Source organism: Aotus nancymaae, unplaced genomic scaffold, assembly GCF_030222135.1.
Source record: "Aotus nancymaae isolate 86718 unplaced genomic scaffold, 86718_ANA_hifiasm-v0.15.2.pri h1tg000007l, whole genome shotgun sequence".
NCBI lineage: Eukaryota > Metazoa > Chordata > Mammalia > Primates > Aotidae > Aotus > Aotus nancymaae.
The window spans coordinates 37,167,079-37,182,182 of record NW_026988418.1 but is presented as its reverse complement, the minus strand read 5'-3'; the positions used below and the strand labels follow the sequence as shown (position 1 = coordinate 37,182,182).

General features: G+C 32.6%; 1 protein-coding gene across 3 annotated transcripts in view; it reads left to right on the top strand.

Annotated features, from left to right (window-relative positions):
* LRRIQ3 (leucine rich repeats and IQ motif containing 3) overlaps window positions 1–15,104 on the top strand; it is a 287,561-nt gene that overhangs the window by 19,778 nt on the left and 252,679 nt on the right. For all 3 annotated transcript variants that reach the window (XM_021667704.2, XM_012442747.2, XM_012442746.2), the window contains exon 4: window positions 4,807–4,940. In XM_021667704.2, the coding sequence (XP_021523379.2) occupies window positions 4,807–4,940 (134 nt within the window). The remainder of the gene's footprint in view (window positions 1–4,806; window positions 4,941–15,104) is intronic.

Genomic DNA, 15,104 nt, shown 5'->3' with positions numbered 1-15,104 from the left:
CTGAAATAGTTGATAAGCTAGATCAAAAATTCAATATGAGAAAGCTGACCTTTGCCAGAATGGCTTTACCAAACTTCAAATAAATATATGAAATTATGAGAAAAAATATAGACATTCATGTAATATTTATGAATAGGAAGAAATTACAGTAGAGAATATTAAAGCAAATAAAGAAGAAGCAATAATCAAGGAAATAATGGAAACAACATCATGAATCTGAATACTGGGCAAAATTCTGTAAGTGAAGCACATATATTTTCTTTAAAAATCTTTGAAGTGCAGTTCTCTAGTCACAGGAAAAAAATGCAGAAGTATTTATATTTCTGATGAATTTTTTGAATATAAGAAATCACTAGGCAAATAGAGGTGTTGGCATGAGTGTAGAGCCTGTGAGGCAGAGTGGAAAAGCATTCGCAAAGGCACAGAGGTATTGATAGAGCTTGGCACATGCAAGTGACAAGTAGTTCAGTGTTCTTGGAGTTTAGAGGACATGTTTGGGCACGTCAAATGATGCTGGAGACGAAAATGGGATTAAAATAGCAAGGGTGTTATATGTAATACGAGGGAGACAGGACTTTATCTTGCAAGATCTTGGGGAAACATTTCAGACATTTATATGACCTAATTTTTATTCTAGAAAAATCATCCTGTATTCTGTAATTTTGCAGTGGAGGGAAACTGGATATCAGGGAATTAGACTCTATTATAATAGTTTGGGCATAGCATATAAGGAACAGATTGAAGAGCTATTTGATAGAATTTAGTGATTTATTGGATGGAAAGGGGCATGGGAGAAAGAGGAATATGGGTTTATTACTTGGTTGACAAGATAAATAATAGTTTTTATGACTATATAGATAATGCAATATGAGTGTGGATTGATTCAAATTAGGGAGATAATAATTTATGGTTTTGACATGAAAGTAAATAAATGGAATTGTAAGTTTATTCTATATGCCTGTAATTAAAGAATTTCTGACAGGAGGTTACAGCTATGTGGATAATCTAGGTATGTGAGTCAGTAAGATATAGCAAGGAAGGTGATCACGTGAGAAGAGTTAGCCAAGAAAAATGAAAAAGAATGAAAGTCTAAGTTAAATCAAATGTTTAAATGTTTGCAGAAGAACGTGAACTAGCAAAACAGACTGAGAAAAGTTTAAAGGAGAGAAAAGCAGTGTGATATCTTTATAGCCATGCAAAATAATTGAGTTACAATAATAAATTGATTGGCATTGTTAAGTTAAACCTGGATGCAAAGGATGATTACTTAGTGATTTAATAGTCAATTGATAATCAAATGCCGGTTATAGACCAGATAGCTCAGTTAGTCCAGATAAGCAGGACGAAGAATTATTAAATTTGGCGAACTTATATGGAGAGATAGACCAATCATTGCATTATATAGTATAAGCTTGTCAGCTAAAAATATCAGGACTTAATAAACAGAGACCTTATTCAAAAAGCTGATTGCAGGTGAGGGAAAGGAACTATTGCAATAGGCAGAGTGGGATTATTACAATATGGAGAATGCTATGACCATAAGATCTGCAAAAGTCTTAAGGGTTAGGCAAAAGAATTTCTCATTTATAAGGAGAAATCAACAAGGCTAGAAATAACCGAATGTGGGAAAGTGGAATGAAAAAAAATGGTATGGTCTGACCTTGGAGCACAGACTTTTTTACCCTGAGACAAGCCTATTCTCAGGACGGGCTGTTAAATGGAGACTCTGTGCTGCCTCAGGCTGATGGTGGGCCAAAGTTCAGGGGCCCGGGGAAGGAAATAATCTTAACCAAAGTTTGGCTAACAAATATTTTGTTCCAACTGATCGGTGGGAACAAAACCTTTCAGCTAATTGTTAAAGAGGGGAAGAATGGAAATTTGGAAGGTCTGTGTCAAGCCTTGTTATAGATAAATAAGAAAGGCATCCAAGAGTATTATTTAAGTCAGTCATGAAGATCAGGGTGCTTCTTTTCACTAAGCTGTTTCCTGAAACAAAGGACTGAGGAGATTTCTTTCACTGTTTTCCAAGAACACAGGACTTGGGTACAACTCAACATTGTCAAGTGTGACACATAAGATATTTCACAGGACACAGGATAATATTATATAAAGACACTGAACACAGATCAACATCAAGAAAGTGTTAATTGGGGGAAGGAACTGAGTCTCCCAAAGACTAAAATTGTGAGACAAATAATTGAGAAAGGCAGTTTAAGAAATAGAGGTGACATTTGTGAAAAGCATTTAATTTTGATTATCAGGTAATTCTATGTAGGATGAATGGAGATGAGATTAAGGAGCTAGGATGGGACTAGGTCAGGAAGGACTTTGTGTGACAAATCAAGAAATTTGTAATTTGTCTTTCAGTGGTATGCCAATGAATGAAATATATTAAGCTAGGATGCTATATGTTAATATTTGCATTTTGGAATGCTCAATCTAGCAATAGTGCATTTTATGGTTTGGAAGGAGTAGGGGAATAGGAATTAATTAAGATATCAGGAGAATTTTAATAAATTAGGGAAGTGATAATAAAGACATGGAAAAAGCAATGGCAGGAAATAGAAGAAAAAGAGAGGTAAGTTTGGGATGTTGAATGTACTGGATCTAGTAACATTTGCATGCAAGGAAGCATAAAAGAGAAGAGAACCTAGGATGGTTCTAGGGTTTCTGGTTTAGGCAACTGTGGGAAGTAGTACCATTTACTAAGGTAGAGCATATGAGAAAGCAGATTGAGAAAGAAGATTCATATCTGGAAAACTTGTATTTAGTTAGATATCAATTTGACTATATTGTTATGTAACTTGGAAGAGAGGTCAGGCTTAAAGATAGAAATCCGAGAATCTCTAGCACAAAGGTGAATGTTGAAGCTATGAACTTAGAAGTGGTCATTTGGAGGATGTGTAGAGATTAAAAAGAAACAAAATTCTTTCAATGTAACAATGAAGCAATAAACATGGTATATATAGTTTTGTTTGAAAGTGCAGAAGTAAACAAGATTTAGTGGAAAACCAGGAGGCGTGTAGTAGAGAATCTAAGGCAAGTATTTCAAGGAGGGAATGTCCAATGTTAACTCTAAAAAAGTGCCCTTGGATGATAGAGATAGAAGCCAGTGGAAGGAGATATAGAAATAAAAGAAAGTGGAGAAAAAAATGTGGAATTCTGTCTCTAGAATTTGGGCTCTTAATGAAAGTTAGATATAAAGGATTGAGAGTTGGGATTTTAGGATAGGTAAAGTTATATCATATTTATATGTGAAAGGATAGTGCTAGCAGAGGGAGAGCCTTAGAAAATAGAGAGATATGAGACTCATAACAGTGACAGAGTGCCAATCTTGGACAGAAAGAGAGATACTTCTTGTTTTAAGTGTGAGTAGAAGGCACTTCTATTCAGTATAGATAGGAATATATTTAAATTTACAGAGAATGGAGGGGAGTTAATTGATGGAGTTTAGACTTGATGACTCTAGTTTCTCTGAAAAAAGAAGCAGGGTGTTTAGTAAGCTCCAGGAAAAGGGCTGGAAGAGTATTGAATAGTGTTAAAGTTTTTCAGTAGCTAATGTTGGGAATGGAATCAAGCCAGAGTCATAGAAAGAAGTTGTTAATTAGCAATGAGTGTTTGAAAGTATAAATCGGAAGTAGCACTAATCTGCAAGATCTTGTGAATTTTTTTTGTTTCCTGTATAATTTTTCATTAAGTATATATGCAGAAAAGGTGTATGTTTTAAGTGTAACTGGGCTGGTAATCTTCAGAAGAGGTGCTTCATAAACAATGTAATTGTCAGTATTTTTAATGCATTATTTTACTTTCAAAACATAGTGACCTTATTTCTGACAAGTCAAGTTGTCAGTGAAATACACTGAGCCTTTGATCTCAAATCAGAAAAGGAGATCTTTCTTAAAGGCAATATAGGATGCCTTTTCCAAGATAATTTGCTGTGTTCCAATAAAAGTGTCCAACGTTCTAGTTAAGCTACAACAAAATGTTTAACTACTATAAATTATTTTATGAATCAAACTATATCAGTTTTCTTTATGGGAACTTGCAGAGTATTTGCTGTTTCATTGGACACCTGTTCATGCCACTACCTTTTAGAGATGTTAAAGTTTTTACATATATTATCAGATTTGGAAAAGATTCTTTAATAGAAAAAGTTATCATCAATAATGTTACATTTTATATAGATAATTCAGATTATTCGATGCTACTAATTCTTTTTCTTTTACTCTAATAAAAATGTATTTATTATTTGCATTAATTAGTTTTCATTGCTATAAAGAAATACCTGTGGCTGGGTAATTTATAAAGAAAAGAGGTTTATTTTGGCTTACAGTTCTACAGGATGTATAGGAAGTATGGTGCTGGCATTTGCTTCTGGTGAGGGCCTCAGGAAGTTTGCAATCATGGTGGAAGGTGAATGGGAAGCAGGCAAGTCACATGGTGAGCGAGGGAGCTGGAGACAGAAGAGAGTGGTCCCATACTCTTTTAAACAACCAGATCTAACGTGCTCTAACTGAGCAAGAAATCACTCATCACCAAAGGGATGACACTAAACCATTCAGGAGAGAACAGCCCCTGTGATCCAGTAACTCCTGTTAGCTCCTATCTCTAACATTGGGGATTACATTTCAACATAAAATTTGGAGGGGACAAACATTCAACCATATCATACTTTAACAATAATGCCTAAAAACCCTGTGAACATTTTATGAGTTTTTTAATATCAGTAGATTACCAAGTATAAAATATCTTTTGAAAATACTTTTATGAAAGATAAAAATTATTAATTATATTTTCTTTATGCAGGGAACAACCTATGAAGAGGAAATTAATAATATTAAATATATTACTTCAAAAATTAATGAAATTTTGGCTCATAATTCACCAGTTCTGATTGTTCAAAGATGGATTCGTGGTTTTTTAGTTAGAAAAAATTTGAGGTATGTTTTGTTTTCTTTACCATTTGAATATTGAAATAATAAGGTGAAGAAATAAGTGATAAAAAGTCAATTCTCCAATAATATGCATTTTTGTATTATCTTTCATCAAAATGACATAGTGTATTTGACCTAACTCTTAAGAAAAATACCACAGACTCCATAGTAATATAAGATTTAGCATAATCAACATTTGATATTTTATTTTTTCTATTCAGTTTACATATAAATACAAATGTAAGCCATGGACTATATAATGGTATACAATGAAAATATAAAACATGGAACATATATGGAAGATTTTATATTTTATTTAGATGTAGATACAATTTTGCCGAGACATCTGCTACCACATCAATCTATATTGTCCTTTATTTAGTTATCTTTTCCTCTTTTCTTGTTTCTTGCATTCCTTTGCAGTAGCTAAGCTTTGCAAATAAATTAAAGCCTTTTGCTAGAATTTCTCAACATTTTACTTTTAGAGATAAGCTAGAATACTCTGTCTTCAACTTATAGAATTGATCATACCAAACATCAACATTAGGAGAAATACCTAATGTAAATGATGGGGGGATGGATGCAGCAAACCACCATGGCATATGTATAATTGTAATATTTTTTTTGTACCCGTAATCATGCAGCTACAGAAAACATGGTTTGTCATTAGATAATCACATCTTTGGGGGATTGGATGCACCTGACTGTGTCTTATGCTTTCTATATCGGAAATTTAATTTTCTCATAAATATCAGAACTGTTGCCTTGCTAAAAAAAATTCATATAGCTTATTCTAATTGCTAAAGTTCAGAAGATAGAAATGAAATTTGGTCCTGAAATATAGATAGGATTAACATAGATCTGGAATAAGAAAATGAACATTTGTTGAAAAAGCAAGATTAGGAAGTTTCACTGAAATGAGATTCGATGTTCTGTGGTAAGATAGACACAACACCCTCTAGCATTAGCCAATATATGCTAAATCATAGGTGGCAATAGTCCTGACAAAGAGTCACAAGAATGAGGGCTAAGTAGCAAAACTGACCATAAATACAGTGCCTCCAACTTCTGAGGAAGTGGTTCCACATAATTTTCACACTGAGGTCAAAGTATGAGAGAACATAATCTCACATTGGAGATAGGTCAGATATAATCTGGGTAAAGGATATGCAAAAGACTCAATCAGGCAGTTGCTGAAAAGTACATACTTATTTAAAATATTATTTCTGTCTCTATTTTGCATTTGAATTTAGTGTGTTCTTTATATTAAGTACAAATCTAATTAAAGGGTCTTATTTTTAGTTTATTCTCCAGGGATTTTTTTCTTTGGTAGAATGAACGTTATCACTGACGCTCATGTAACGTGATAAAAACTTTGTTCATAGGAACAATCTTGAAAACTCAGCACATATGAATACAATTTAAGAATTTTGCAGGAAGAGATTTCAGTAATAATATATGACAGGGTTCAAGACAGACTGATTTGCATTTTCTCCCTCTTTAAATCTCTGTTCCATTAAGCACATTACTTATCTATGCTGCACTTGAATTTCTTTATCCATAAAATTGTAAAGAACTGGAGATAATAACAGTACTTATTTCTGTTTGCTTGTGGGAATTGAGATGATCAATATAATGCTCTTAGCACCTAGCAAAAGTAGATATTATATTCTTATTACCTATTGTTTTAAAAATTTAATTATTATTGTTGTTGTTATATTTAGTGCTGTGTTGTTTGGCTCCATGGGAAACTTTCCTTGGATTTCTTGATCCCTTCCCAAATGCACAGAGGAATCTTTCAAAAATATAAATCTAATCATTTTATTCACCAACTTAAAGTCCTCCAGTGGCTTTCAATTAGTTTAGGACAAATGTTTGAGATATTGCCTCTTTGATGTGTTTCACATACTTTTGTTATCACAAGCTCTTACCATATTGTATTATAGTCATCTCTATAATTATCTGTATCTCCAGATGTACTATAAGTTGTATTAGACTATATCTCTGTTTTCCATGCTGTATCTTTAATATATAACAGAGTACCTGACACATGTTAGGTGATCAAAAATATTTTCTGAATTGATGAGTATATCAATAAATGGAGAGACAGTCGGAGCTGTAATCAGATCTGGATTCATTCATGGAAAAGTGAAAGAAAGAATTAGGAAATATGAAGATCTCCCCTGAGAGGCAACTATGCATTCCCACAACCTAGGGTCTGAGTAATTAGTCCTCTCGTATCTCTGTTTCTAGCCATGAGAAATGTCTCTCTACACTCAAATATTTTGTACGTTGAAATTTTTAACTTATAATGTCTCTCCACACCCAAATATTTTGTACTTTGAAATTTTTAACTTAAAGTACTTGAAATACTATGTATATGGCCAAAATTTATAAAATTATTATGATTAATGCTATTATCTTTTAGAGTGGTAGTATTTCTAGTATGGGTGATGGAATATAAGGAAAATATACTTTTATTCTTAGAATGAAATGTTGTAATTAGACAGCCTCCTAATCCTAAGTAAAGGCAGCATATTGAGCTCATAGGGAGGATTATTGGTTGCATTGATGGGTTTTAAAAAAGGAAAAAGAATGAAAAAGAATATAGGAAACAAACATTTATTGAATGTGTAATATATGTAAAGCACCATTTTAGGTAAATTAATCCATTATATTATTTAAGAAAACAGAGCTTTTGAGTCTTTCTGTATTTTCTGTTTTATAGATGAAATATTAAGAGTTTAAACTTGATGAGGAGGCTAAGATATGAATCAATATCAGACAGCTATTTTGTGTGGGGCACTTGTGGTCAGTTATTAAAAGATGAAACTGCATGTAAATAAATATCAGGTTCTGTTGTTTAATATATTACAAATTCTATACTCCTTTTACTTTTCTAACAATAGCCCTTAAGTCAGCTTTTCTAAATAGCTGTAGTCCTTTCAGTAAGGAATGGTGTTTGGAAACTAAGATCTTGAAACTAGATGTATTCTATTGGGATGTCATCATTCCTAGGCTATTTTAGCAGACAGAATATGGATTAGAAAATGGATTACTTTTTCCATCATAATTTCATGTTAACAACTCAAATGTTAATCCAACACAGAGGATTCTTCACTGCTTTCATTCAACATTATACTTCTCTCATACCATGAGAATTTTGGTTGCCAACATTATTAATTTTACTCATTAGCTTAATCCTACAATATATACAAAATAGTTTCAAAATTGCTATTACACACTATTATCAAAAACATATTTAATAAAATTCAAGATTTGTTGCAGAATTTTTAAAATAATTATACTGGAGATATATATTTGAAGTACTTTGTTGAATAGTTACTTTATTTATTATAGTGATGTTCTTGTTTCTACTGATTTTCTTTTTAATTTAAAAAATATTTCTTATTTTAGTCTTTCACTTAGGACTTTTTTTGTTGTTTTCATTTATAATTATAATCTTCTGGTTTAGTCTTATATCTAAAATGAGTTTTCAAATACTGATTTTTTTCTGATTTCTATTACTGCATTTCTAAATTTGCTCTTATATATCTTTTATAATTTTTTTGCTATCTTTTTGTTTATTTTGAAATAATAGGTTGTAATTTTTATTTTTTATAAGCTTCACTTTCCAGCCTGCTTTCATTATCTACAATCATGTTATTATGCTCTTTTATTTTTTACTGTAATTCTGTAAGGGATTAGATAGTGACTTTTCTGCATTGCCGTGTCTATAAAATTAGTTTTTATCAACTTTAAGAACAAGCTTTTCTTCAGGATTTAAAACTACTCCTGTTGTGTTTGTGTAGTATCCACAAATATCAGGGTTCTCTTTCTGATACCTCTGCCTCTGGCTTCTATCACCTCCTTGTTAATATTGATATTTTTTCTTTCTTTTTTCATCATTTTTCTCTGCTACTCAACTGGGATTCTATTCCCAGGAAATTCTCACTTTGGATTTGACCTATAAGGGAGTTTTGACTGGTTAGTTTTGGGGGTTCAGAGTCCCGGAATGCTTCAGATCCTTTAGATCTTACCACTAACGCCCATATCCCACCTCACCCTGGATTTAGCTCCTGTTCTTACTATTTATTTTGTTTCTATCCATCAAATGCCTCATTACTTCTGTCTGTTTCCTCCTGCATAATTGCCAACACCACAGTGGGCTTATAGTTGTCACTGATTTTTCCCCACTCAGTCACATTTGGGATCTCCCCAGGATACTTTGTCACATAGTACTGTTGTAGATATATATGTACACACACACACACACATTTTTTTTGAGATGTGGTCTCGTTGTGTTGCCCAGGCTGGAGTGCAGTGGTGTGATCTCAGCTCACTGCAACCTCCGCCTCCTAGGTTCAAGCAATTCTTCCACCTCAGCCTCCTGAGTAGCTGGGATTACAGGCGCGTGTCACCACACCTGGCTAATTTTTTGTAGTTTTAGAGGAGATGGGGTTTCACCATGTTGGCCAGGATGGTCTCGATCTCCTGACCTTGTGATCTGCCCACTTTGGCTTCCCAAAGTGCTGGGATTATAGGCCTGAGCTACCGTTTTCAGCCGTGTTGTAGATATTTTAAAAATGTTGCCTTCTAGTTGCTATGTATGTTTTTTATGAAGAAATCTGGAGAAATTAGAAAACTATGTCATTGCCACAAATATTATCCCATAGTGCCTTTAAAAAGTATTGTTTACATGTTAAAAGCATCATTCAATAACTATTTCTGACAAACTAAATATCTGTGACTTTCACATTTTAGGTGATATTTATTAAATGAGTATTTATTTTTTAAAACATAGAAGGTGAGGAGAAAGTAAATATCCTATAATTATATCATGAGAGGTATGATTAGGGGAACTTGGATATTTAAGTATCAAAATATTAAATTTAGGGCAATTCAAATAGTTGACTTCAAATTGTTGAATATTTTCTGTATGTAAAATAAATAAAAGAATCAGGTATAGTGAGAGAAAGTCTTAGAAAGACAAATTTCAGCTTATTTTTCCAAGACAAATGTTTAACTCTGATTGATTGTATCATTACAAATTTCTTTTTGCATGTAGGGTCAATGTAGGAATCATCTAAGTGTAGGGCTATAATAAACTAGGTTTTAGCAGAAGCAAGAGTTTACTATATGAAAAGTCTAAGATAATTAGACTGCATTTTCTGGTAAGTATGATTAAAATATGTTCATATATGTATTGGAAAATAATAGAAAATAGTATGTTATTTTATCCAATGAGGAGCAAGATAAGGAGGCCCATAATCATGACTATATTACAATTTCCTAAAAGCTTTCGTAAATTTGATAATTAAAAAAAGAAAATATATTTGTGTGTTTTACTTATTCAATTCAGTTCTCTGTAAGAGAGATCCCCAATATCTTGACTTAAACTAGGTGGAAGTTTGTTTTTTATGTGAGAAGAGTCCATGGTTCAAGAAGGCCAGGCCTGTGATGCTGTACAAAATCGAGGACTCAAGCTTCCTCTAACTTTTCAGTCTACTGTCCTACTTTGTGTGGGTAGATTGTTTTATCTTCAAGGTCATTTATGGTCGAAATGGCTGCCAGAGTTCCAATCTTTACATCTGATTTTATGCGGGAAGACAGGCAATACTGAATTGTAGAAAGGGGGCATGTCTCCCCACTATAACAACAATTTTAATCACCCTTATTGAGAATACTGCACTTCCACTTTACTACATTTCATTGGCCAGAATTTAGTTATATGGGTGCACTGGCAGCTAAGAAATAGGATCTTCTATCTTATCACTTTGTCATCTGTATGAAATTTGTCTCCTGTTACTAAAGATTAAAAAGAGAGTTGGAATTGGGTGGTGTCCAGCAATTTCTGCCACAAAACATTTGAAAGCAAAAGACAAAATAATAATTTCCTAGCAGCTATAAATGAATGTATGTACAAAGGAAAAATGCTAGCATGTCAAGAATCTAAGCATCTGTCTCATGAAGATAGAAAAATAGCACAAGTTATACCCAAACAGAGTAAAAGGGAATAAGAAAAATAGTACCAGAAATGAATGAAATATAATACAAATGTACAATAAACATGAGAAAATGCATATGCAAAAATCAATATATTTAAGAATTCATTCATTATGGAGGGAAACTGATGATAATCTAGCAAGACTGATAAAGTAAAGAGAAAATAATAAATATAAATTACCAATATAAAGAATGTAAAAAGATATATTGCTACTGGTCTACAGATATTAAAGTGAATAAAGAACAACTTTATACCAAAAACTATTTTTATGTGATATGAAAAAATATGTGAAGAAATGCAGTTTTCAAGCGGACAAAGGAAGAAATAAAAATACTAAATAGTTGTGCATATATTAAAAAATTGAATACATCCTTGAAATCTTTATCACAATGAGATGTTGAGCCTGGAAAAATTTACTGATGAATGATTCTATACATGTAAGGAAAATATAATGCCATCTTACATAAATTTCCCAGCAAGTAAAAACACTTTACATATTATTTTGGGAGACCAGCAATTCCTTAATACCAAAATCTTAAAAGGATGTTTTAAGAAAGAAAATTGCAGGTCAGTCTCATGAGTACAGATGTAAAAATCATGAATACAATATTAGAAAATTAGATCCAATGATATAGAAAAAATAATACCTTATAAACAATATAAGTTTATTCCAGGAATACAAGGTTAGTTTAACATTAGAAAATCACTTATATTAACAGAATAAAAGAGGAAAATAATGCCATGGGCATTCCTCACTTTTGCCCTGAACCATGTTGACTATAATGTGTCCCTATTATAAGCCAATTGTGTCCTCACTTCGCGTGATTTCAAGGTAACTAAGATTTGATTTGATTTGATCTCATCTCACATGTGGTAGACAGAATTCCAAGGTGACCCACATGGCTTTTGTTCTATGCTCTTACTCAAATCATCATGTTATGTTGCAGGACAAATGACATTTTGCATATGCAATTAAGATGACTTACTAATCAGTTGACCTTAAGGTAGATTACCTAGATGGATTTAACCTTATCTCAAGAGTACTTTAAAAATAGAATTTTCACTGAATAACTGAACAAGTGAAGGTTCCTCAAGGAAAGCTCTATGCTTCTTCCCCCAAAACACACCCTATGCATATCTTTATCTATATCTTTTGTAACTACAACAGCCTGGAGACCCAAGGAATGGCCCAACCACAACTATAACTACTGCCACCCATGTATGCCATGTGGAAGCCTAAGGTCCAGCATGTCTAGCCCACCACTACCACAGCTGGTGACTGAGGACTGGCCTGCCTGCTGTCTCTGTCACTAGCAAAGTCTTGCCACAGCCTCTACCAACAACTGCAGCCTAAGGCACTGAAGAACTCACAGACATCATTAATGCTAATTATGGTCAAAGAAATTATACTGAGACTACTCCACTACACCCACCAGATTCAAAGTCAAAGCACCCTATCCAAGCAACACTATAGATGCATTGATATCAAAACGTACTTCCCTACAAAAAATTGAAAAAAACAACTGTTCACACTTGATATACAGATATCAATGTAAGGACACAAGAAATGTGAAAAAGCAGGAAACATAATGCCTCCAAAGAAACACAATAATTCTCTATAAACAGATTCTAAAGGAAAAAATATATTTGAAATGGCTGAAAATTTTTTTTAATGATTTTAAAGAAACTAAATGAGATGTAAAAGAACATAGTTAAACAATACAAAGAAATAGAAAAGCAATTCATGACTTGAATGAGAAATTTAAAGAAATGACCAAATACATTTTAGAAGATCTAGAAGGAAAAAAGATGGGCAAAGATGTAGAAAACCTATTTAATGAAGTAATAGCCAAAAACATCTTAAGTCTTGCAAGACATATAGACCTACATACAGAAAACTTAACAGTCCTCATAGATTCAATCCCAAAAGGTCTTCTTAATGACACATTATAGTTAAACTGACAAAAGACAAAAGCAAAAAGAATAATTGTCTCTATAATGAGACAGCAAGAGAAAGGCATCAAGTCACATATAAAGAAATCCCCCTCAGACTAACAGTTAAAACTGTATCCAAAACATGTTTTTATCAATAATGCATGCCTTTTAAATTATAAGATTGCTGACATTTTCACTTCATTTTGTGGATATTGTGTTGATATTGAAAAGCTCTCCTGAAACAATTAACATTTTGACATAAAATCGTTTTGATTTTATGCTGTGATTGTCAGGGTAGCAACTTATGTTATCAAATATCAAATTAATTGGGTTTGAAAATTTCCTTAAAATGTTTTATTTATCATGAGTTAGAATCTGTCATGGTTGATCAAAGAAAAAGAGTAAAGAGAAAAATTTATTTATTTAATCTGGAATTTTTTTTAGAATTTTCTTGAATTTTTAGAATTTTTTAGAATTTTTTTTAGAATTATATTTAGAATATAATGATAAGCATAGAAAATTTTAGAGATTAAGTATACCAAATTAAATTTGCTTTTTAATTTTTATTGCTCATGGGCAATTTCTTTTCTTTTGATAGAGTCTTACCTGTAGTCCAGGATATAGTGCAGTGACCTGATCTAGGCTCACTGCAACCTCCACCTTCCTGCGCTCCTGCAATTCTTCCACCTCAGCCTCCCAAATAGCTGGGACCACAGGCACACACTGCCACACCTTGCTCATTTTTGTATTTTTTGTAGAGATGGAGTTTTGCCTTGTTGCAGGCTGGTCTCCAGCTCCTGGGCCCAAGCAATCTGCCTGCCTTGTCCTCCTAAAATGCTGGGATTGCAAGTGTGAGCCACCTCCGCTGACTAATCATAGGATATTCTTCTAAAGATGATTTTACTATAAAACAATATTAATTATTTAGGTCTAACCAACTATCCTAGTTACTGTGAATTTTTTGGTGTTATTCAAAATTGACGTTGGAGTAGAATCATCAGATAATGTATTCAAGTTCTGGCTTGGCATTGTGTGCCAGACATTTTATGTAATTTACCTCATTTGGTCCTATAAACAATCACAAGTTACTTGCCTGAGGTTACAGAACTTGTAAGTGATAGACACAGGACTCAGACCCATGTCTCATGGATCAGAACCAAATAAAATAAAATAATATTATTATTCTGCTAGCACATGCTAGATCCTGGGAAAATATTATTTCTTAATAAACTTTTCATAGCTAAGTTATGAAATTATACAAATGTGTACTACCTGCCCTATAGGTATGATATCATTATGAATTTGTATCTATCAGTTCATTCTACAAATATTTATTGAGTGCCTACCATAGGTTAGGCCCTCTCTAGGTCCTGCAGATACAACAGTGGACAAAACATGCAAATTCACTGCCCTTGTGGAGTTTATATTTTAATAGAATTATTATTTTCACATATATAGTGGCATATAGTAGAACATTTATAATGGTACACTAACATTGCATACTGTTCTACATTATAAAATGATGAAATTATTTTATTCCTAACAGATTATTTTTGCTGAAATATAGTCATGCACTGGTTAATGACAAGGATATATTCTGAGAAATACATTGTTAGGTGATTTTGTCATTGTGTGAGCACCATAGAGAGCACTTAGACAAACTTAGATTGTATAGCCTAATACACACCTAGGCTATGTGGAATACACTATTGTCCTAGGCCACAAATCTGTACGGCATGTTACCATTCTAAATTTTGTAGGCAATTGTAAGATTTTAAATTGTTTTAAATGTTATAAAACATAAATTATAATATTTATAATGATAAATATTTGTGTATCTAAACATAGACAAGACATATGGTGAAAATATGGTAGTATTAATTCATGGGGATCAGTGGGGTATATATAGTCTGTCGTTGACTGGAACGTTATTATATGGCATGTAACTGTATACTTTGTAGGAAGTTTTCAATGTACACTTGTGTTTATTAACTCATTTGATCCTCACGGCATTTCTGTGAGGTAAATGTAATTACTTTGTAGATATGAGAGAGAAAATCGAGGATTTATTTTTAAAACTAGATTTAAAAGGAGAGAGATACTACAGTTAAATACTGAATACACATATAATTAAGAAAAAACTAAGTATATTGTTATATTTTAGCAATGGAATATTTTACAAAACTCTTTTCAAATTTAGATTGTAGGCCTAGTATACTTGTAGTATT